Here is a 24,298-nt window from a genome sequence, read left to right on the forward strand (position 1 = left end):
TATTTCTCGACACCCCCCCCTCTCCCCCACGTGAGATTAAGTGAGGTGTTTCTGGACCCTCTCCCCCCCCCCCCCCCCCCCCTTAAAGTCTCACGTAATTAATGGACGCCCCCTAACCAACAGTTGCTACTAACTGTTACCTTCATATACCACGTCTTGGAACTCATAGCTTTTAAGGCTAAAATGTAATTATGTATTTACTATTTCGATATCTCAACGCCTACAGAATTAAATGAGCAAATCCGCAATCAAACATATAAGTAGTAATCTTTAAGCAGGCGCCAATTTCGCGTACCTCGAGTAAGGCCACCAATCCACCTTTCGCCGTTCGGTAATTGTCGCTTCATAATCAATATTCCTATCGCCAAGTACCTACAATAATTTCCTTGCGGGTCCAATGACAGCTTAACTTTCCCCCGGGACAAACTTGACTTTCACTGGTTGGGTTATAATTGGCGGTCAAGGGTCGCGCGAGCTGTCATTGGCCTATGATCACGCAGGCGATGGCAATCTGCACGCGTTAGTGTGGTTGAAGCTTAAGTAGGTACCTACAATAAGTGTGGCTCTAACCTAATTATTTGTTAATGAAAAGACGCAAAATTGGGATCCAAAACCAAGATTGATTACGATTAAATTACGCTGATGCGAGGGTGTACGTAATGTCAGTTTTCGAACTGTTAAATTGTTGGTAGCTGCTTAACTTTATAAATTATGGTTTCACTGTCAAATATGTCGTTAACTTCGTTGGCACCCGTGCCCGTGTAGGAAGCGAGGCATTGTCACCGAATAAATAAAGCCATGTATTCATTAGGCAACATTTGTTGATAAACACTGTTTCATCATCTCTGTAAAAAGTTTATAAACAGTCCATAAAAATAGGTGATGAAACATTGTTTATGATACATGTTGCCGTGCTCCCCGCTATGAGTGGAGAGCAGTTTATGGTAAACTTGTTTCACACTAGTCATAAACAGTTTATCAACAAATGTTGACTAATGAATACATGACTTAACAGTACTTATTCTGTGACAATGCCATTGTGAAGCTTTACGTACGGTGTTGCCAGATAACCCTTTTGTTTGCCCTCAAATCTTTTCCTCATGCTCCTTGGAAAATTAACGTTGAATGGAATAATCCACATTTACTGTGATTAATTCATGGGTACTATTTTTTTTTTGTTTAAAAACATGGTTGAGATGAAACTTACTTACTTATTTTGCCTAAGATATAGAGCCTATATTTAAAAACTGTGAATAAGTTACTCAATAAAGATTTTATTTATATCTTTGGACGCTAAAACAAGACACAGCGTCCTTTACTAATTAGTAGCGCGTGTGTGATGAAACGTTCCATACAACGTTACATCACTTTTATATACCTGGCTTTATGTAAATGTTTAGCGTTGACAACAGTTGCTTTTAAGGTAATTTCACCGGTAGATAAGTAGACAACAACTACACTCGACATCAAATAAATCGCACCTCCCGCTACAAGCACTTTCAAACATATGCATCCCCACTTCCCACCAATATTGGCACCATTTAAAAGCCTATTTCTAAACTTCATTTCATTAAAGGAAAGGTTTTTACCCCAAAAATGTGTCTTTAGAAGGATCCAGAGTCACTTCTTAAAAAAATAGGTACCTAGTTACGCTTGAGCCAACTTTTATGGCTATAAAACTGTTAAGTTGGGATTAATCGCTATCCATCTGTTAAACAGGAGACGTGAGATCATTATTTGGTTTTATAACCATAAAAATTGGTGTGATTGATCCCAGAGGTGACCCCAAAGTGAGGTGTTTTTTCAAGTCACATTTATGGTATATGTTAATCATTTATTAAGAAATTAAATGTGTTTTTCTTTAAGGATATTTATTGGGCTTTCAAATAACACCAATATTGTTGGGGCACTATGATTGAGTCAGAAGAAAATCTTTAAAGTTCGCGTCGCGGAAGGTGCGGTTTATTTGATGTTGAGTGTATTTTCAAGCAAGCCAAATATTTTCTCGACAAAATAAAAAATAAAAAGATAAAAACAATGCTTGACAAACCATAATAATCTACATAATGGAATTACACAATTCCTAAGATGCCATTAAATTCATTTAACTGATACGTTTTGATGTCAGAATTAAAATAATTAACTTACACTGAATACACTAGAACTTAAGTAATTAACATACCACTATTTTGTATTGAAAAATAATGTTGAAACTACACGATCAAGCATGATTCTACACTTAAAAATAATATTCAAGCCCGATTGGTCTAGCTAGGTAATCACAAGTGACTTTTATTTAATGGTTTCTTCCACTATTTCTTCTTAGCATCAGCTGATTAGCAAACACTGAATTAGAATCGATGATAGTTGCGTAATGCGAACATTTCATACTTTTTATTAGTTAAAGAAAAAAAGTTCTTATATTTAAATAATTAAATCGTTTATTGACTACTAGGTACTATGTCAAGTCTGTTCTTTGAGAAAAATATTCACGATCTCTTTCCGTCAGTCAATAACCTCAAATACATGACCATTTGCTATTGTCCTGAATGATCATATCAGCAGCTTTTTCCCCAATCATGATCGTTGGAGCGTTTGTATTTCCACTGACTGTTGTTGGCATGATACTGGCATCGGCTACTCGTAGGCGTCTGACACCTTTTACTCGAAGCCTTGAGTCCACCACCGACCCCATAGAGCACGTCCCAGCATAGTGGTAAGTTGATGTCAACATCGCTTGGCTGTAACAACTCCAGAAAGATTTACTTCCACGGTCCAAACCATTGCACTCAGGCAAGTCTATATCAACCAACTCCGCCCCAGCTTCCTTAAAATAAGTTGAGTTAAGAACCTTCAAAAAATCTTCAATACTTGCCGCCTCCGTATCCACATCTGCCTTATTTGAATAGTATCCTATATCGATCAACGGATAGTCTTTCGGATTTTTACTTCGGAGTAGCAGTTCACCTCTCGATTTTGGATGAACTAAATTATGTATTGACACCAGAGTCTGACTATTTTTGCATTTGTTGTAAAGAGCGTCGCAAATATCATATTTAAAGTTGAAAGAAAATGAGCAGAATTGCAAAACTGCAGTTGGGTTCTTCAATAAAAGATTTAGGCTCTGATAGTCTGGGTAAGTCTGTGATTTATTCAATGCAACATACCCAATAATCAAAGGTAGAGGAAATTCGTGCGGATTTTGAGGCTTTTGATCATCTTTCAAGTTTCCCATTTTGATAAAAAGCGTAACTGGTGTGTGGTCATGGAAATTTTTACCCACAGGAAGATTTGATATGGTTGTGATTCCAATGTCCGATAAATGTCTTTTTGGACCAATACCAGACAGCATCAGAAGCTGAGGAGAATTAATAGCACCTGCAGAAACAATGACTTCTTTGTTTGATTGCACTTTGACTGTTTTATTTTCTTTCGTTAGTACCTTCACACCGACAGCGTTCTTCTTTTTATCAAAAATAATTTTAGTGACTAGAGCTTCTTTCCATACGTGGAGGTTTGGACGATTTTTAATTGGGGATAAGAACGCTACGGCAGAACTTTGCCTATAGCCATCGGCTATGTTAAATAGCGGTTGAGTGTAGCCTAAATCACCAGTGCTCGTATCTAAAACAACATTGTGGCCCGTTTCTTTGAAAGCTTGTAAGTAAGAGTCAAGTTCTGGGTGTAATTGTCTCGCCACTTTCAAGTAACCGTCAGTGCTGTGAGCGTTTCTGTATCGCGACTGTTGTATCTCAGGGTCATTCAATTTCTCACTTTTCTTAAAATATCGGAGAATATTTTTATATCGCCAAGACGGATCATTTGATATTTGAGCCCAAGTATCAAAATCGTGTGGATTTCCTCTGACGTATGCCATGAAGTTGACGGCGCTTGTTCCACCGAGCATTTTGCCTCTAATCATATGCGTGCTATTCGATCTGTGAGTTTTTCCCCAAGAAGATGAATTTGTTGAAGTATAATTCCAGTCAACGTGGGAATTCTTTAAAAATAGTATGGTGCCTGGGAGCTGCAACAAATTAGATGAAACATTTATGGCATTGAAACAAAAAGAGCTTGAAAAGGCAGTTTTAAAAGAGTGATTTTAGGATAAAAGAAGAATTGTGTAATAACCATAGATTCCATGGGAGGATCAGGGCCAGCTTCAATCAGCAACACGCTGAATTTCCCTGATTCTGTGAGTCTATTCGCGACTACACACCCCGCTGATCCTGCGCCCACTACAATAAAATCATAGCGATACTCCTTTTCTGAAAAAAAAATTGTTAAATAACAGCTGTTACTTTTAACATGAGTTTGCGTACTACCAGGCCTGTTCATCTCCGCGAGTTTACATCGAAAACAAAACACGCACGATGGCCCCCTATAGGAGTACTATTCGACAAGGCCTCACATACGAGCGAACATTGACTGAACATTGTCCACCTTGTGAGTGGACGTCTCACGCTTCGTTTTCCGGTACTCAGTTACCTAGTTTTTGTGAAAATCTATTTATTTCCCTAAATAAATAAATAAAAACTTACCAGTTCCACTCTCGTCCTTAGGAAACCAATACGCCGTCAGGTGTAGAGCTGCCAGCACAAAAAAAGCCTTTTGGATAGTCACTATGCTCGCTACTGCCGAAACTGCATCCATGATGTATGCGTTTACGGTGTGTTTGCATAAATAAAATATTTGTATTAGTATGATTGCCTATCTGACTTCTTTATGATCAGTTTTAATTAGCTGTGAATAAAAGATTTCATTATTAATTATAAATCATGAGAACAATAAGAAATTATTATCATATTTATTATAATGAAGTCGTTGCATTGCTGTGTTATGTATCTGTTACAGGAAATGTATGAATTCTAGGAATTGTATACTATTCCTATGAAATGTATATGTTACGGCTAAAGATAGTTGTGAACATAAACTTAAGACTAGCCGGCTAAACTTAAGTTTATCTTCTAGAAGCAGCTAAAGTTCGATAACATGTTAGTTTGCGTCGTGATATTCCATCTTTAGCCGGCTAATGTGCACATTAGCCAAAACGAAACGGCTAAAAATGTATTCGATGGGCGCGCCAGGCCGGCGGAGGGCTTGAGGTGGGGAGACAACGCGCGCGCATATTTATTTTGTTTTATTTTGTAATTTTAAATACCTACAGAAGATTCTGTAATGACCAAATGGTTCCTTATTATTTTATTTTAATGATTAGGTAGAATATTGTTTGAAGTAATTAATATCCCATCAAAAACAATACTTGTCAAAAAAACCAAGTCTCGCAACTCAGTTATTCTACGGTAAAAAGTTGTGAGATCCATGTAATACCAAGTCCAGGCCAGGAAATCTTTAACGTTTTACATAAATTATTGACTTGGCCATCGCACTAAATAATTTAATTTACACGTGTTTTCATGCGATGGCCAAGTCAATATATTTATGTAAAACGTTAAAGATTTCCTGGCCTGGACTTGGTATTACATGGATCTCACAACTTTTTACCGTAGAATAACTGAGTTGCGAGACTTGGTTTTTTTGACAAGTATTGTTTTTGATGGGATCTCATTTCTTTTTGTATTTTGTAGACAGCAGTTATGTATCTAGAAAACTGGACCGAAATTGAAAAATTTTACTCGACTTGGCGGTTGCACTACCGTGCTCCCAAATCTCATTTCTTTTTGTATTTTGTAGACAGCAGTTATGTATCTAAAAAACTGGACCGAAATTGAAAAATTTTACTCGACTTGGCGGTTGCACTACCGTGCCCCCAAATATTTTAGTTTTTCCTTGATTCATACACCAAACACTACTTATATTCCAAATTTGAAGCTTCTAGGTCTGCTAGAAGTGCCTTAGAATTTTGATGATCGGTGAGTCAGTGAGTCAGTCAGTGAGTGACAAAATTAAGTAACTTTGACCCGTTATAATTCTTAAACTACTGGTTCAAATTGAATGAAATTTTAAATATACCGTGTCTTTACAATGCCTGCATAGCTAATGAAAATTCAGCCTTCTAGTTTTATCCACAACGAAGTTACAGGCGGTCGAAAATGGCCTGAATTGCTTCGAGAAAAGGATGGTACGGCCGTGCCGCTTTTTTGCTCGACTTGGTGGGGGCACTGCCGTGCCCCCAGATTTTGTTATTGTAATTTTGAATACCTACATAGGTACATAAAAGTATGTGTAATGAAAGTGATTATTTTTAAATAAAGTTTTCATGTCAAAATAGTAAACATTATTACATTGTTTCCTATTCCATTTCCTTCTACATTTTTAGCCAAGGGCCTGCGGTTACACTTAAGTTCAGCCGGCTAAAGATAGAAGAAACTAACATTAACACCTCATCGAAGATAAACTTAAGTTTAGCCGGCTAATCTTAAGTTTATGTTCACACCTATATCTTTAGCCGTAACATATACAATTCCGAAGCTATTTAGGAAATGTATAAAACTAAGCGTCACTAGCGCGGTCGCGTGATCGGGTGCCCCTCGGTACGCCTAAAATTTCATTTAGCCAAACTACATACATTGGCCGATAGGTACTTTTAACTCACAATTATTATTGTTAGCCTGACAGTTGTTTTCGCACTATTTATACTTTGGCTGAAAAAAAGATTTGCCCAAAATTTATTGGCATACCTTTCGGCATCACGCATACTGAAGTAGGTATTTAATTGGAAATCCCTAATTTTAACATCTCTTTTATTAAACTACTAGCTTTCCGCCCGCGACTTCGCCCGCGTGGAATTTTGTATGTCACAGAAAAACAATATCGCGCGCGTATTTGCTCACCGTTTAGACCTACCCTGGACTACGAAAAACATTTTAAAACCAAAATTAGCTCAATCGGCCCAGCCGTTCTCGAGTTTTAATCAGACTAACGAACATCAATTCATTTTTATTTATACATATAGATAGATAGATAGATTATTGGCATGAAGGTTTTAGTACTCCTGTAGCTGGATAATAGTCTCGGATAGGTTAGGTTAGACTTGCGATCTTACACATACACAGCTGCCGCGGGTGCGGCCGCCGAGCGCTATTTAAGTTTCGGAGAAAAAAAGTGGCGTAATAAAAATAATTTTGTGTAAAAAAAATTTGGCTTAAAATTTGTGGGTTAGTCCCAACGGCCCCGGTGGATCTGCCCCGTCAACGGGGCGGATGGGAAAAAGTGTTTCAACGACCCCGGTAGTCATAGTCTTAGCGTTCAACGGGGTGGATGGAACACATCAAGTGTCAACCACCCCGGTATATCGTTTAACGGGGCGGATGGATCAAATCAAGTTTCAACCACCCCGATATTTCACTAAACGTGAAGGATGACACAGATCTAAAAGGTTCCACCTCGGTATTACATACCGAAAATAAAACCTGTTAATAAAATAAAATAAATAATGTAAAATAATAATCAGTTTTATTTAACAGTCACCGTTTAAAAAATCTTCAGCATAAAAGTAAGTTTGATTGTCACAAAATATTATGGTCATAAACCTATAGATTACGTTTAGAATCACAGATGCGCAATTGCATTAATCAGTCAATATTAATAACACTAATAGTCTAATTTGATAAAAAGTAACTCTAAAACTCCTCACTAACAAAATATAATAACAAGGAAATCTAAAATTGTTACAAAATATAATTATTATTTAAGAATCACAGATATGTAGTTACATTAATCAGGTGTTGATTAACAATAGAACTTAAACTACTACTTAAATAAATCATTAATAAAGCTTAATAAAACTATTTAAAAAAGCAACCGAATATCATAGAGTTGTTAAACATACTGCTCAGCGACGCATATGAAAGTAGATGAAACTATTACTACTATATTATACGATTTCATCTATTTTGATATGTACACTTTAACGTGACTCACACTGTATAAAGAGGGATTCGAGATCAAACAGAATGTATTTTCACGAGCTTAAGTTTTCTAAGAGACAGGTCAAAAATTAAGAACAAAAATGACAATACACAGAGAAATTAGTTTTTACAAATTACGAAAGCCGAAAGAGTGTAAAGGTGGAAGATAATAATAATAATAATAAAAATAAGAGCGTGAATGTGAGTCCATCGAATCTATGGGGTCTATTGTTATAGACCCCGAAGACGTTAGTAGTGCAATCAGTACGGCCCAGAACTGGAAGAGCCCTGGACCGGACGGATTGCACAACTTTTGGATTAAATGGATTCGATGCTCACATGACCGCTTAGCAACACAATTTCAAGAAGCCCTCGAGCTCGGGTCACTTCCAGCCTTCATGACTACCGGTGTCACCACCTTGCTCTACAAATCTGGTAGTACCATGGACCCAAAAAATTACAGACCAATAACATGCTTGCCTACCATCTACAAGCTCCTTACATCTATTCTGACCACAAAAATTAACACACATATTGTCGCGAACAATATTTTGGCCCCTGCTCAGAATGGATGTAAGGTCTCGTGGTTAACTATTTTTAAGAATTTTTTTTATAATGTATTTTTAGTTTTTTTTTATAATTTACATTGTAAAAAAAATATTAAAAATAAGAAGGAAATTGAATAAAGAGATAATAATAATAATTGTTATTTTTTGATAATAATTACATTGTAAAAAGAAAAAATTAAAAATAAGAAAGTAAGATGAATAAAGGAATAATAATAATATATAGTTGGTTGCTCTTATAGACAATATTTATGACTTTAAATGTTATAAATAATTACATTATGTTTATCGTATTTTATTAAAAATAAACTTTAGGAATATAAAAACTATGTTTTTTACATTTAACTATGATTATTTAAATTATGGTATTGAAAATTAGAGAAAGTTATTATTATGCCTAAGAAACAATTATGCATTTAGAAAACTATGCATATCAAAGTTTATGCGAAAAAACTGTATGCAAATACTGTTATGCCAAACTAAATTATGATGAAAAATGTTATGCGTCTGAGAGGGCACCCCATTTGGCCATTCAAAAATTCCTTTGTTTTTTCTATAATAAAGTCGTCCCAAAGTAAAGATTACACTGCTGAGATGCTGACAGATTTTCTACTTGTATTGAAATCTCTTCATAATAGGAGGCGTCGCTGAGCAGTATGTTTAACAACTCTATGATATTCGGTTGCTTTTTTTAATAGTTTTATTAAGCTTTATTAATGATCTATTTAAGTAGTAGTTTAAGTTCTATTGTTAATCAACACCTGATTAATGTAACTACATATCTGTGATTCTTAAATAATAATTATATTTTGTAACAATTTTAGATTTCCTTGTTATTATATTTTGTTAGTGAGGAGTTTTAGAGTTACTTTTTATCAAATTAGACTATTAGAGTGTTATTAATATTGACTGATTAATGCAATTGCGCATCTGTGATTCTAAACGTAATCTATAGGTTTATGACCATAATATTATGTGACAATCAAACTTACTTTTATGCTGAAGATTTTTTAAACGGTGACTGTTAAATAAAACTGATTATTATTTACATTATTTATTTTATTTTATTAACATGTTTTATTTGCAGTATGTAATACCGAGGTGGAACCTTTTAGATCTGTGTCATCCTTCACGTTTAGTGAAATACCGGGGTGGTTGAAACTTGATTTGATCCATCCGCCCCGTTAAACGATATACCGGGGTGGTTGACACTTGATGTGTTCCATCCACCCCGTTGAACGCTAAGACTATGACTACCGGGGTCGTTGAAACACTTTTTCCCATCCGCCCCGTTGACGGGGCAGATCCACCGGGGCCGTTGGGACTAACCCAAATTTGGGGTAAATTTGTGTGCCATAGACAATTAAAAGCGTATAAAAAATTTGGCGATTCGCTAGAGACCCTGCGTAATCGTATGATGCAATACCCTCCCCTCGCACCGCGTGTCCACGCGTATTCATTGAAATCTTATTACATTTCCGATTGCTGTTTAGGAAATGTGTAAATTTTCTAGGAAATGTGTCTAATATAATTTACATCACACATTTCCGGGTGATTTTAGGAATTATACACAATTCCTAGGAATTGTACCTATACAATGACGGATTACATACATTTCCTGTAACATATCTACCTATCAAATCGATTTACAGACAATATTAATTAAATTATACTACATCAGTGAATGGTATATTTATTATAAGTAATAAACACCTAATAATGTACTCATAATTCTCGCAAACAAAATAACTTGCCTCGCACAACTTTGTTCACGCACTCACAATCACACTCTAATACATTCAGTATGTTTTCACACGTTTTTTTGGCACAATATGTTCGGAAAATTGAATATATTTTAAAACATGATTTTAAAACAAAGCAAAATACCTACCCAGAGGCTCTCAAACTTCTGAGACCGAAACCCTAAATACTCGTAAGTATTTAAATTTTAAAATATCCCGAGAATTTGTAAATAGCGCCATGAACTTTTACAAAGCTAGTACTACTAATTATGACACCCAGATCAATACAACTCAAAGGTGACTGACTGACTTACTGACATAGTGATCTATCAACGCACAGCACAAACCACTGGACGGATCGGACTGAAATTTGGCATACAGGTAGATGTCATGACGTAAGCATCCGCTAAGAAAGGATTTTACGAAACTCCACCCCTAAGGGGGTAAAACGGGATCCACGCGTACGAAGTCGCGGGCGGCCGCTAGTATTTTATAAAATTATTTGTCGGACCACTCGCTATAGTAACTAGGTCTGGCGATTATCATAAACTTATTCTAAAGCACAACTTTTCTTAAAGAACTCTACTCTACTTCTTCAAGTCTTTATTTTTTAATCAACTATAATCGATTCGATTTTTAATTATTTTGAATGAAAAAGTAAGTGGGGTTGCCAACATCTTCTTGTAATTTCATACGAAGTAATATGGAACTGTGGAAGTTCATAAAAAGTACGTCAATAGATGTCAAATATTCGTCTGTCTGTGGACCTAACAACCAACCTATGTTGGGAACCGCTGGCACTTACCAACTTTACTTATAATCCAATTACGTGTCGATGACATTGAATATTAATTAGCTGGGTAGGTAATACTCTTGGTTAAGAACAGTCATGTTCAACATGAGTCACCTGGATGGATCTACTCGTATCATCCTTTCGGTCCATTGCTGGACGAAAGTCTCTCAAAGGAGGGTCACAAAGTATGACCTTCAGCTTTGTTCATTCAGTTACTTCCAGCTACTTTTTTGGTCTATAGAGAGGAATTTATTCCTATAGGTAGGTGAAGTAGCGGTATAGTCCTATCAAAGTTCTGTGATGCCTGAAACGTAGCTGCCTGGAAGCACGCTATATTTTTAATTTTTATTTTTTATCTTTATTAAAGAAACATACAGCCTTGTTTGATGCATGCATTAACGTCGGGAAATGCTTTGCGCATAGTCACTGGTCGATGGGGATGGCCAGTGGGTTATGTGGGACTCTCCCCACCTGGTTATGTGGGACTCTCCCCGGCTGGTTATGTGGGACCTCAGATCATAGAAAGAGAATAGATATGAAGTCGCGCGTAACTACAACGAGAACCAGTGTCCCCACATTTCCCCCACCACAGCTCCCACACACACATTCAACTGTGTAAAAACAAAGCGCATTAGAACACGAGCACGGCACTATGTTACGACCGGCACATGCGGCCGTACTGTGTATTTTCACACGTCTGTGGATATCGGAAGAAATTAAATACATTGCGCAGTAGTTGAGCATGACATAAAGTGGTTGCTAACTAAATCGTCAATGTACAAGTGTGTTAGAATTTTTATCACCACTGATTTCGATATCGCAGTAACTGTTACGGCACTGAATTCGTTCGTAAAAATGGTTAGTTTTTTTTTATTTATAAGCAAAATACCCTCAGATCATAGAAAGAGAAAATACCTATGATCTGAGAAAATACCAATGGATTTGCAATACTTACATGTAGTAAATGACTCCATTGTTCCTGTAGTTCTTCGTTTCACTTGTGTTATTGCACGTAACGACGCATTATCCAAAATATCGGAGAACATTTCCTTAGTACGACTGAATCGCGACTAACCTAGCTACGCGGCCGATGTTCGTTTCTGGGCATATCGCGGAGACACGCGCCATGCCCCCGTTTCACATCTATTCCCTTCTACGATCTGAGTGTGGGACTCTCCCCGCCTTCCTGTGTGCGCGCTTAGGGGGCATGTTAAGGCTAGATTAAGACGGAAAGAAGAGGAGATTGTATTTGAATAACCAATCAGATTATCGAAAAGCTGGGCGGAGAGTTGATGTGGAAATAATGAAATCTGATTGGTTATTCCATCTCCTCTATTCTCTACTTTAGTGGAAACCGAGCCTAATACAATACAGTCTTGAAGGCAATGACATTTCATAACTAAAAGTATGACAATTTAATTATCACTTCACGGGATTTATTGCAACAAAATCTTTTTAACGGTAAATAAGTAATATCCCGTGAAGTGATAATTTTATAGTAAAAATGCAACATAATAGTTTAAAATATTATAAGACAATTTAATATTGTTTTTTGGTACTACAACTACCTAATTTAAAGTCGTTTCAATGTGTAACCATGCATATACACTCGCGAGCAAAAGTATGGAATCACTTACATGAAGTTGTTTCCACGCGATCTTGTGTACTAACGAATTTGTTAGTAACAAAAAAAGTAGCACCATTTTAAAGATTAAACTTTGAACTTTAAATTGATACCAAATTTATTTAAATCACACCGGTATTTAAAAAGATATCCCGGCTGATGTGAAGAAGTAAGAAAAAAGATGTACCAACTGTTTGATACGTCGCGAGTTGCGGCCTATTTACCCCCTATAAAAGCACGTGTTTCCGGATTTTTGCGTTCACACGTTGATCCATACACATCTCGGCTTCTTTTGACACTTTACCTGGGATTCTACACCTACAGAAGCAGCACAAATTGTTGCACTGTTGCAAGAAGGGCTCAGCCAGCGGTCTGTCGCACGTCAGCTCCACATAAGCCAGTCCTGGGTTTCGAAAGTTTTATGACGCTTTTGGGAGACTGGTGGCTTTATCCCGAGACCAAGTTCTGAGCAGCGCCGGCGCACATCGCAGAGGGATGACCGTTTTTTCAAGTCAACCTCTCTATGAAATCGTCATTTGACTGGCATCGACGTCCAGCAAGAGCTTAAAAATGTTCGTAGGATAGCTGTTAGCGAGTGGACAGATCGTCTAAGATATGAGCAATAAAATTTTACTCCAAAAAGGCCTGCCACAGGCTTAAAACTGACGGCAGGTCACCGACAAGCACGCTTTTAATTAGCTCGCACTCGGAAGGCGAGTAATGGAGGCGAGTTTTGTTTTCCGGTGAATGCAGACTGTTTTTGCAGTGCAGCAGTCGAAGAGGTCGGGTCTATAGACGGCCTGGGGAGCGATTTGTGCAGTGCTGGTTCGCTAAAACATTGGCTTATGGGGGTGGCTTGCTCGACTTCCCATCGAGATGTGTAGGAGCAAATTGAAAGCGTGCTTATCGGTGACCTGCCGTCAGTTTCCAGCCTGTGGCAGGCCTTTTTGGAGTCAAATTCTATCGTTTATATCTTAGACGAACTGTCCACTTGCTAACAGCTATCCTACGAACATTTCTGAGCTCTTGCTGGACGTCGATACCAGTCAAATGACGATTTCGTAGAGAAGTTGACATGAAAAAACGGTTTTCCCTCTGCGATGTGCACCGGCAATGTTCAGAATTTGGTCTCGGGATAAAGCCACCAGTCTCCCGAAAGCGTCTTAAAACTTTCGAAACTCAGGAGTGGCTTATGTTGAGCTGACATGCGACAGCCCGCTGGCTGAGCCCTTCTTGCAATAGTGCAACGATTTGTGCTGCTTCTGAAGGTGTAGAATCCCAGGTAAAGTGTCAAAAGAAGCGGAGATGTGTATGGATCAACGTGTGAAAGCAAAAATCCGAAAACACTTGCTTTTATGGGGGGTAAATAGGCCGCAACTCGCGACGTATCAAACAGTTGATACATGTCTTTTTCCTTACTTCTTCACATCAGCCGGGATACCTTTTTAAATACTGGTGTGATTTAAATGAATTTGGTATCAATTTAAAGTTAAAAGTTTGATCTTTAAAATGGTGCTACTTTTTTTGTTACTAACAAATTGGTTAGTACACAAGATCGCGTGGAAACAACTTCATGTAAGTGATTCCATACTTTTGCTCGCAAGTGTAGTTCAAACAATGTTGTATTAACAAAAAGATCTATGTGCACAGCTGCTGAGGCGACTATTGTAAGTATAGTTCGCTCAGAGAAAGTTGAGGCAAACATGTACTCACACTGAATGTATTATTTAATTTTGAATACAACACATTACCACACATTCAAGTTTAAATATCGAAGACACTAGTTACCGCGCTCTAGACTGAAAATGAGACAGAAAGTACCTACTTGTCTCTCCGACTACGCAAGCAAGACGTCAGCGCATACAGCGTTTTAGATACAAATCTTAGCTTGTGTTGATGGCCTCAACTCTCGTTGCGCGATCTATAATTATTGTTTTTTAAACCTACATTATTTCCTACTCTGCATTACACGTGCCTCCCTGCTGACGCACAGTTGTTTCAAATTCCATTGTATACCGCGTTGGAGTTTGGTTATTTAAATTAAAAAGTGTGTACGCCGGCCACAAACATTTTATTGAGCTACATCAAATATTAGCACTTCGTTCTGATTGAAAAACACACCCTCGTTTGTTAGCTATATTCATTGCGCCAGCAAAATGGACGCGTTCTTTGTTTCAAAGGTAATAAAATAAACTCTAGTGATTTATACTGAACATTAACTAAACAATAGTACTAATATTGTATAGGTTGATTATACGCTGGTAATTATTGTATTATGACCAAGTCACGAAAATGTGTTCTACGTAAGAAAGAAGCAACTGAATTACACTTGTACTATTATCTATTCTGTGATAAGACGTATAACTACGGTTTCATAGGCAACTTGCTACGTTTTTCGGTTATAGGTGCAAGATTGTTTAGCTCCTGAGCTGAGGGGAAGGGGTAATTCATATTTAATTTTCTTATAATTTACCCTGTGGATTTATCACGTTGTGTTGTATGGTGTAACTACATTTGATTTAATTCCAAAATACATAAGGCGGTTCCTCATTCGATTCCACTTTCACTTTGCATAGACCCCTTGAAGTTAGCTATCGACCCCAGTGGTGGTGACCCCGATAAGTACACTTTGGGTCTCAATGACTTTGAGGATTATGATTTGCGTTTGATTTAACTAATATAGTAAAATTGCTGAAGACTAATAAAAACAGTGAGTGGTACAAAAATGACTGCAAAAAATATGCAGTTGATAAATCGTTTAAAATTTACAAAAATGTCCTCAAGTATCTTGTAGCAAATCGGGTATTTATTATAAGGAAATACCAAAATGTGCTGGTTAAAAGTTACGAAGTCCTCCAAGTCCACTCTAAAAGGCGTGACGCGATGTTTTGCGAGGCCCCGCGGCCGAGGGCCCTTGAGGGTACTTGAGCCTCCGAGAAACAGAAGTGTTTTACCATGAATAATTTTAGAAGTTAAACGCTATGCCTCAAGACTTTTCTGTCCTACTATTATAAACGCGAAAAGGATGGCTGTGACTCTTTCACGCAAAACTTCACACACATTACATGCTATATTTTGTAACGGTCTATGACAAATTGAATTTCACGCAAGTGAAGCCGCGAGCAAATGCTAGCGAAAATAGTTTAAAGGTTGTTCCACCAGAAACAGACGACAGCCAGCACGTCAAACTAATCACCTCTTAATTAGTTGTACATAGGTGTTATTTTGCATCGAAATTGTATAGGCTATTGTACTGTTGAGTATACTAACAATTAGGGATGGTATGGATATGTAGTTTCGGTTATGGATACGGTTACGGATATAGGAATAATATTATACCGGTTTTGGTTACGGTTACGGATATCTGTGCTTTATAATGCTAATTGCAATAGTTGTCCGACACGGTTCATTCATTGCCACACACTTTACATCGAATAAAAAGCAATAAAAAAAATTGATACTAGATGGCATTATAAAGGTAAATCAGGCCATTATGCCTTTATACAATAAACAATATAAAAAACAATTATAAACTACTAGCTTTCCGCCCGCGGCTTCGCCCGCGTGGAATTTTGTCTGTCACAGAAAAACTTTATCGCGCGCGTCCCTGTTTCAAAAACCGGGATAAAAACTATCCTATGTTCTTTCCTGGGACTCAAACTATCTCTATGCCAAATTTCATCAAAATCGGTTGCGAGGTTTAAGCGGGAAAGCGTAACAGACAGACAGACAGACAGAGTTACTTTCGCATTTATAATATTAGTTGGGATTTAACTTTATTTACAATAAACAGATTTTTTGTTGGCTCTTTCCTTGCACAAAGGCTTAGTATTGCCATTCAGCGAGGAAATGCAGCCAGCATTCTCGCCTCTTTGCCTCACGGACACACTTTTATTTTTGAGTAAAATAAGTTTATATTTTTATTTTGTGTAGAGTTAAATTATAAACTGCCTACATCCGAAACTATCCGAAACTTTTGAATCGGTTACGGTTACGGATATATTTTTATTTCAGATATCCGAAAGTTTCGGTTACGGTTACGGATATCCATAACGTCCCTGCTAACAATAAGTCCCATCAAATAACTAGACAAGTGACATGCATTACTTAAACAAGATTAAATGCAAAATTTGTCAAAAACATAATTTATAGGAAATGTTTGGTTCATGTAAACAACTCTCCCAATTTGTAGGTACAAAGTGATATCGTGTCTCTTAATCAGTCACATTATATGGCACGTGAATCACACTGTGACATCTTTATTGGAATACCTAGATGCTATTATAATAGCTGCTATCTGCTTAAAATGTATTGGGAAAAAATGAAAATCTAAATTATCTTACTAACTAATATTATAAATGCAAAAGTTTGTGTGGATGTATGTTACTGTTTCACGCAAAAACTACTGAACGGATTTTGATGAAACTTTACAGTATTATTGTTTATAACCCAGAATAACATATAGGATATAATTAATGACAATCTGTGACAAACTAAATTTCACGCGGGTGAAGCCGCTGAAAGCTAGATAACTCAAAGGTGACTTACTAACTGACATAGTGATCTATCAATGCACAGCCCAAACCACTGGACGGATCGGGCTGAAATTTGGCATGCAGGTAGATGTTATGACGTAGGCATCCGCTGAGAAAGGATTTTACGAAACTCCACCCCTAAGGGGGTAAAACCGTAAAACGGGATCCACGCGTACGAAGTCGCGGGCGGCCGCTAGTAAAAAATATGTCCTAAATCGCTGTTCATACAACGCGACGTGGTGCCTAGAATGCTGGCTTCATTTCCGCGCTGAATGGCCAATCTGATTCGTTGGCCAAGAAATGCGCCAGTGCTATTTTGAAAAAAAAATGTCTAATATCTAATACTTCTTCACGTTGAACTATACAGGGTGTTGGAATAGGTTTAGCGAACCACGTTGGATATTATAGGTAGAGTCATTTTGAGATTAGAAATTCGGCCATTTGATCCTATTATCTTATATTATATTAAAAACAAATATCCTTGGATATCTAGCCCCAAACTAGGCAAAATTTGTCTTAAAAAGAGGTAATTATACTGCGGAAAGGTTTATACATATTTTTGTATTGAATAGACGGAGAAACTACGGTCCATGAGTTAGATTTGAAAAATTCTTTCACCATTAGAAGCCTTATTTGTTTCCAAATAACATGGGCATATTAAATTTTCTTTTCAATTTATAGTATTTTTAATAGATACCTTACCCGTGCGAAGCCAGATTGGGCCGCTAAAGAAGAAATGCTATCATAAAAAATTGTCGCTTTAACAAAAAACAAACGAATTGACAATTAACTTTCTACTTACGTCAAAGCTATTTAACATAATGGCTTGGTAACATAATTAGTATTAACCTAGACGCACAGAGACAGACTTTTTTTCGGCCGATAGTTCAGTCGGGCTGTTAATCAGTATGGACATGTATGAAAGAGCGTAAATTACCGGCCGATTCTTTATACAAAGTATCGGGCCCAACTATCAGCCGACTATGGCTCGGCGCAAATGGGCCACCGACCACAGCCACCGGTGGCTGTCGCGCGCTACCGCCACATTTGAGTGTCAGAAGCGAGCGACAGCCGGTGCCTGGAAGCCGCCGCATTTTATAACCCGCTCGTTGCTGCGCAGTCTGAAGATGGAGGATAAATATTCGGAATAGTTATTTGGATTAGGTGTTTTAAAATATTTGGATTAGGTAGCTACTTATTATACCTAATCCAACCCATCTCTAGCGGGGTGTGGACTGTGGAGCAGTGCGACAGTGGCGGGTGTCGGCGTTTTGTGTGACATGTAGTGACCACTAGTAGCGAGTCGCGGACACTACTGTAAATAAATAAATAATAATAATAAAAAAAAATATTCACCATAACAGAAATACCTATGTACACAGTGTTAACAAAACTTAATACATAAAAGTATTTTAGTACAGTAGGTACAAGTCGGTAGAATGGGCATGCCCCTGTCCTCTAAACTAGGATAGGTCCTGTATCTTAGACAACAGCGTGATTCCTCTAGAGACATTGTAGGTAATTACTTAAATTTAATTTTACATGTAGCTTTTATGTTATGCTTGCTGCTCACTATGTGTGCGCGCGTCTATACAAAATATATTAAAAAGTGTGTTAAGTCGCCGTCGCTGGCCACCTGTGGCTGTGGTCGGTGGCTCATTTGCGCCGAGCCTAAAAGTCAGTGTCTGCGGAGAGTCTAACTGGTTGTTAAATAGGTAAGTAAGTTACCAAAATATCTTATCAAGAATTCATAATGAGTTTTTTTAATTATGTTTACCTAGAATTAATTATGTTATCTGTGTATAAATTAATAGTATAAATACTGCGCTGCGCTGTCTGGACGATATAATTATAATAACACAACGGATTTTAATGCAGTTTTCAGCCGTGGATACAAGCGGAAGGTTAACAATTTATCACACCCGCGAAAACAGCATTGGTGTTATTATTAGCATTGTAAATTTTATCACGCACTTAGCACTTAAGATAATACCGTTTAATTATTTGTTATTTGGCACTATTCTTTAAATAAGTTATATAACGTCCATCATTTGAATTAATTACTTATTTCACAGCCGCTCTTGAATAAAATTGCAAGGCAAATGGAAGTGAATACATCAGTCTAACAGAAGCCATGGATGTAGTAACTAGTACGTTGTCAAGTTGGGCTACAGCACAAAATGCTTTCAGAGTGATATCTCTGCTTCATTTAACGGCCTTCCGGTACCCAGAACAAGCAAACGTAGGAGGTAAGTGAACAAATAATTATTAATAATAAATCTTTGGACAATTTCACACAGCGCCAGCTAGCCCCAAAGTAAGCAACTTAATGCTTTCGGGACTATTCCCACCTCTCGTTCCCACCACTGCAACTCCTGTGTAGCCAGGATCTACAGCTTGACCGCCACAAAAACCCAACCAATGAAGGTCAAGTTTGTCCCGGGGGAAAGTTAAACTGTCATTGGACCCGCAACGAAATTAATCAGAAGAACATAGGAGGAGTTCGAAATTAAGGTTCAACTTAATGCTTGTGTTATGGGTGCTAGCTTAACGGATATACTACTTATATACTTTTTTTTTTAAATACATACATATTATACATAGTAACACCCAGACCCGTCACAGAAATTAAAATTCATCATTTCAATTTCTGCCCGGCCGGGAATCGAACCCGGGACCTCTCGGCATAGTAGTCCGCTCTGAACCACTAAAAAAAACGGCCGACTATTATCAAGTGGCAGTGGGTGGGGCACATACTTGTAGCTCGTAGAGCTGATGGCCGCTGGGGCAGGAAAGTTCTTGAGTGGCGACCACAAGCCGGAATGTGTAGCGTGGGCAGGCCTCCCACTAGATGAACCGACGATCTGGTGAAGGTCGCGGGAGGTGCCTGGATGCGAGCGGCGCAGGACCGGTCTTTGTGGAAATCTTTGGGGGAGGCCTTTGTCCAGTAGTGAACGTTTTTCGGCTGAAACGAACGAACGAACGAATAAGTGCCTTTTTCCTGTAATGCGGATTTCGGCACGCATGCGAATCTGGTCCACGTGCGTGTAAAATCACGCTGCTAGTTGCACGCAGGACGAAAATTTCGTATTGTGTGCCCGCAGCCAGAAAAACATGTACCTACCTAAGTATGAAATAATCAAATACGGGCAGTCCGCATGAGGAATAAACGCGTGCCAAAATCTGCATCAAAGGAAAAAGGTACTAATTCGCCCTAATAGAAATCCAACGAATATTATAACAGCTTAACGTATTTATTTGATCGTAGCTTCACTACATTTCCTAAAACTATTTCGTATAATTTATCCATTCGTAGTACAGTAAGTATGCTTAAAACTTAATTGCAAATCGTAAAAAAATATATTCTTTAAGTGATACCTATAACATGTTATCAAACTAACTAATTAATGTAGATGACTGTGTTTTGTTTAAAATCCGATGTACTTAATAGATTGATCCAATAAAATGTAAACCATACAAATCTCCAAGAATCTTTCTTTAAACTGTTTGTCCAAGAAATATACAATGATCATTTTATTTTAGATGCTGTGCCTAGTCCATTACATCCCATCCCATCACGTGAAGCAGAAGTCAAAATCAGACTCTACAAAATAACATCTGATCATCATCATTATCATCATCATTTCAGCCATAGGACGTCCACTACTGATCATAGGCCTCCCCCAATGCTTTCCATGTTGATCATAAAGGTAGCAGGGAAGCGCTGGACGCAGGCCGCTACCAATCGATTGACATGGAAATAACATCTATTAACATTTAATTTCCACCAGATGGCGCGTCGTTCGACTACATAGTGCTGGGCGCGGGCTCGGCGGGCTGCGTGCTGGCCAACAGGCTCAGCGAGGACCCGAGGGTGACGGTGCTGCTGGTGGAAGCCGGCGGGGACCCGCCTGTGGAGTCCAATGTAAGTGAATTCATAGGCGTAAGAAATGGAGCTATCATACATACCAGTGAAGTGAGTTTATGAAGGTTTACAATTTGACCTTCATGTTTCAGGTGCGTGATACGCTATCGTACGCTAAATAATCACATTGTAATACAGTTAATTGCAGTGTATATAATTACCTGTTTTTTTGCGTTATTATCAATTTAATTTCTAATATACTCAACATCAAATAAACCGCATCTTCCGCGACGCGAACTTTAAAGATTTCCTTCTGACACAATCATGGTGCCCCAACAATATTGGTGTTATTTGAAAGCCTAGTAAATAAACTTAAAGAAAAACACATTTAATTTCTTAATAAACAATTAACATACCATAAATGTGACTTGAAAAAAGACCTCACTTGGGGCTCACCTTTGGGATCAATAAGACAAATTTTTAATGTTATTAAAACCAAACAATGATCTCACGGACGTGTCCTCTTTAACAGATGGATAGCGATTAATCCCTCTTAACAGTTTTATAGCCACAAAAGTTGACTCAAGCGTAACTACCTATTTTTGAAGAAGTGACTCTAGATCCTTCTAAGACACATTTTTGGGGTAAAAACCTTGCTTTTAATGAAACGAAGTTTAGAACTAGGCTTTTAAATGGTGCCAATATTGGTGGGAAGTCGGGATGTATACGTTGGAAAGTGCTTGTCGCGGGAGGTGCCATTTATTTGATGTCGAGGTATTTTATAAGTTGCATTACTTGGTCAAGTAAAATTTCATTTTTTTCAGCTACCGGCATTGGTGGCCTACAACTTAAACTCTCAAAACGACTGGAACTACACTACTTCTACTAATACAACATGCACTGATTATAAATGTCACGTTAACGACGTGAATGAGTTGACACGAGGAAAGATGCTAGGTGGTTCTAGCAGTCTTAACATCATGTATTACGTGCGAGGCGACCCACATGATTATGACACATGGGCAAATATTACAAATGACCAAAGCTGGAGTTACAACAACATTTTGCCATACTTCATTAAAAGCGAGAGAATGGAAACTACTGCCATTCTGAATTCGCCAACCGGTATTTTTCATGGAGCCAACGGATACTTAGGTGTAAGTCAACCATATAACATCGAAGCAAAAAAGTATTTAGATGCTATTCAGGAACTTGGGTACAATACTGTTCTCGATACGAATGGAAATAATACGTTAGGATTCATGCAGACTCAATTAACAATAGCTGATGGTATTCGCCAAAGCACGGCAAATGCTTTTTTATCACCAATAAAAAATCGACCAAATCTTTACGTCCTCAAAAACCATTTAGCAACAAAGATCAATTTCGAAAACCAGACGGCTGTAAGCGTGAATGTCAACAACGAAAATGGTCAGACAATAACAGTGAAAGCAAGTAAAGAAATAATTTTGTCGGGTGGAGCGATCAACAGCCCACAATTATTAATGCTGTCAGGAGTAGGTCCTAAAGATCATCTGGAAGATTTAGGAATAAACGTTGTTTCCGATCTTCCTGTAGGAGAAAATTTACAAGATCACAAGCTAGTTACTTTGTATCATACAACAGGACCAGCACCCATCCCCGCGCCTATTAATCCTCATAAATTTCCTACCAAGGATATAGTCGGATTCGTTACATTGAAAACAAACCAGTCCTACCCAGATTATCAAACAGTAATTATAACAGGAGGTCCAGACATCATACTTACATTTTGTGTCCTTGTAATTTCATTTGATAATGATATCTGTCAAAATTTATATGACAGAAGCCAAAACAGAGAAGTAATGATAACTGCGTTAACTCCTGTGCAACCGAAATCTAGGGGACAACTGCTATTAAACAGCACAGATCCTGAAGACTATCCTTTAATCTACACAGAGCCATATTCAGATGAAAGTGATCTTGAAAGTGTAGTAAGTTATTTAGAGGATTTTTCCCGAATTATTAACACAACGTACTTCAAGAGTGTAGATGCAGAGTTATTAGAGTTGGAAAAATGTTCGAGCTACCCTGCTGGCAGCAAAGCTTACTGGCGGTGTTACGCTAAGTGCTTAGTTACCACATTTTACCACCAAGTGGGCACGTGCGCCATGGGCTCCGTGGTGGACAGCCGGCTGCGCGTGCGCGGCGTGGAGAGGCTGCGCGTGGTGGACGCCAGCGTCATGCCCACCATCACCAGCGGCAACACCAACGCGCCCACCATCATGATCGCCGAGAAAGCAGCTGACATGATTAAGGAAGATAATATAATTCGAAAACGAAACCAAAAAAAGCATAAATCGCATGGATATAAAGTATAAATTAAAGCTAGATAACTATCAAGGTTAAAATTGTTTATGTTATTTTAATTTTTTCTGATATTAAATTTTTCGTGTGTGTTAAATCCTATAGTCCAGACACTTCACTTTTGTTCTGTAGGTAAACAAAAAATCTCGAGCATCCACAAATCTAAACAGTGAACAACAAAAAAATATAGGCATATAATATTATACCTTTGGTCTATTCGCGGATTTCGCGGTTATTGAGCAAGCGTGTACCGCTATGACGTTAGACTCGACGTTAGCGTAAACCGTGTAAAACTAAGTCCCGTGTCGCCAATTAGCCATCCGACACAGGCACGTGCGCGTGCGCTCAACTTTATAGGATGCTCCAATTTTTTTAAGAACATTAATTTGTACTATTTACAAAAATTGCTAATTTTATTTTTAAAAGTATTTTATTATTAACATACATGGATATTATTTACTTCTTTTTTTATTAACCGTTCACAATTTTGGAATATTTTTTTTTATTAGTAATACTTCTAGTAGCTATTTTGTGAGATACTGACACCCGTATTCACAAGCGCTCTCTGAAAAATTTTCAATCTTTTAAACTGCAATCTCCAACCCACCTGCCAAGCGTGGAGATTATGGCAGAACCCTCCACTATAGTGGAGGAGGCTCATAGTCCAGCAGTGGACTGTAAAGGGCTGTTGATGATGATGATGATGATGTATTCACAAACGATGCTTGCATAAGTCGAACGTATAGCGTATATCGAAATAGAGCTGGATTTTGATTGGTTTGTATATGTCAACGTGAAATTGTGAACTCTGTCAGTTTATAATATAACACGTTAGATTGTAAACTAACAGTGAGTTAGGTTAGGTTAGATTGTAATTTAACTACGTCAGATTATAATCTGACGGAATTCACAATTTTACGATGACATATATGAGTCACTCCGCCACTCAAGTAGGT

General features: G+C 37.8%; 2 protein-coding genes across 7 annotated transcripts in view; one reads left to right on the forward strand and one right to left on the reverse strand.

Moving 5' to 3' along the window:
* Positions 1-23,801, forward strand: part of LOC135074354 (ecdysone oxidase-like) — a 31,493-nt gene extending 7,692 nt beyond the window's left edge. Inside the window, exons 1-4 of one of the 5 annotated variants that reach the window (XM_063968612.1) lie at positions 18,820-18,846; positions 19,207-19,380; positions 20,923-21,056; positions 21,821-23,801. In XM_063968612.1, the coding sequence (XP_063824682.1) occupies positions 19,266-19,380; positions 20,923-21,056; positions 21,821-23,356 (1,785 nt within the window). In that variant the 5' untranslated portion in view covers positions 18,820-18,846; positions 19,207-19,265 and the 3' untranslated portion in view covers positions 23,357-23,801. Of the gene's footprint in view, positions 1-18,819; positions 18,847-18,962; positions 19,088-19,206; positions 19,381-20,922; positions 21,057-21,820 lie in introns of those variants that run through there. The other 4 variants (XM_063968609.1, XM_063968610.1, XM_063968613.1 and 1 more) reach the window with 4 other exon arrangements.
* Positions 2,463-10,270, reverse strand: LOC135074894 (ecdysone oxidase-like). Of its 2 annotated transcripts, none has more exons than XM_063969268.1 (4): positions 10,192-10,270; positions 4,542-4,743; positions 4,132-4,268; positions 2,463-4,027 (listed from the first exon to the last, which is right to left on the reverse strand). In XM_063969268.1, exons 2-4 carry the CDS (start codon positions 4,651-4,653, stop codon positions 2,519-2,521), a joined length of 1,758 nt encoding a protein of 585 aa, XP_063825338.1. In that variant the 5' UTR covers positions 4,654-4,743; positions 10,192-10,270; the 3' UTR covers positions 2,463-2,518. The 2 variants fall into 2 exon arrangements, with proteins under 2 accessions (XP_063825338.1, XP_063825339.1); XM_063969269.1 differs by having other exon boundaries at positions 10,151-10,218.
* Positions 23,802-24,298: the final 497 nt, after the last annotated feature.

The sequence above is a fragment of the Ostrinia nubilalis genome, chromosome 9 (genome assembly GCF_963855985.1).
Source record: "Ostrinia nubilalis chromosome 9, ilOstNubi1.1, whole genome shotgun sequence".
In the NCBI taxonomy this organism is placed as follows: domain Eukaryota; kingdom Metazoa; phylum Arthropoda; class Insecta; order Lepidoptera; family Crambidae; genus Ostrinia; species Ostrinia nubilalis.

What these genes read in the sequence shown, in the direction of transcription:
- LOC135074894 (XM_063969268.1), bottom strand. Translation starts at nt 4,653, where the DNA reads ATGGATGCAGTTTCGGCAGTAGCGAGCATAGTGACTATCCAAAAGGCT. An exon ending in TAAGGACGAGAGTGGAACTG is followed by an intron (nt 4,269 to 4,541) that starts GTAAGTTTTTAT and finishes TTTTTTTTTCAG; the next exon opens with AAAAGGAGTATCGCTATGAT. An exon ending in ATCCTCCCATGGAATCTATG is followed by an intron (nt 4,028 to 4,131) that starts GTTATTACACAA and finishes AATTTGTTGCAG; the next exon opens with CTCCCAGGCACCATACTATT.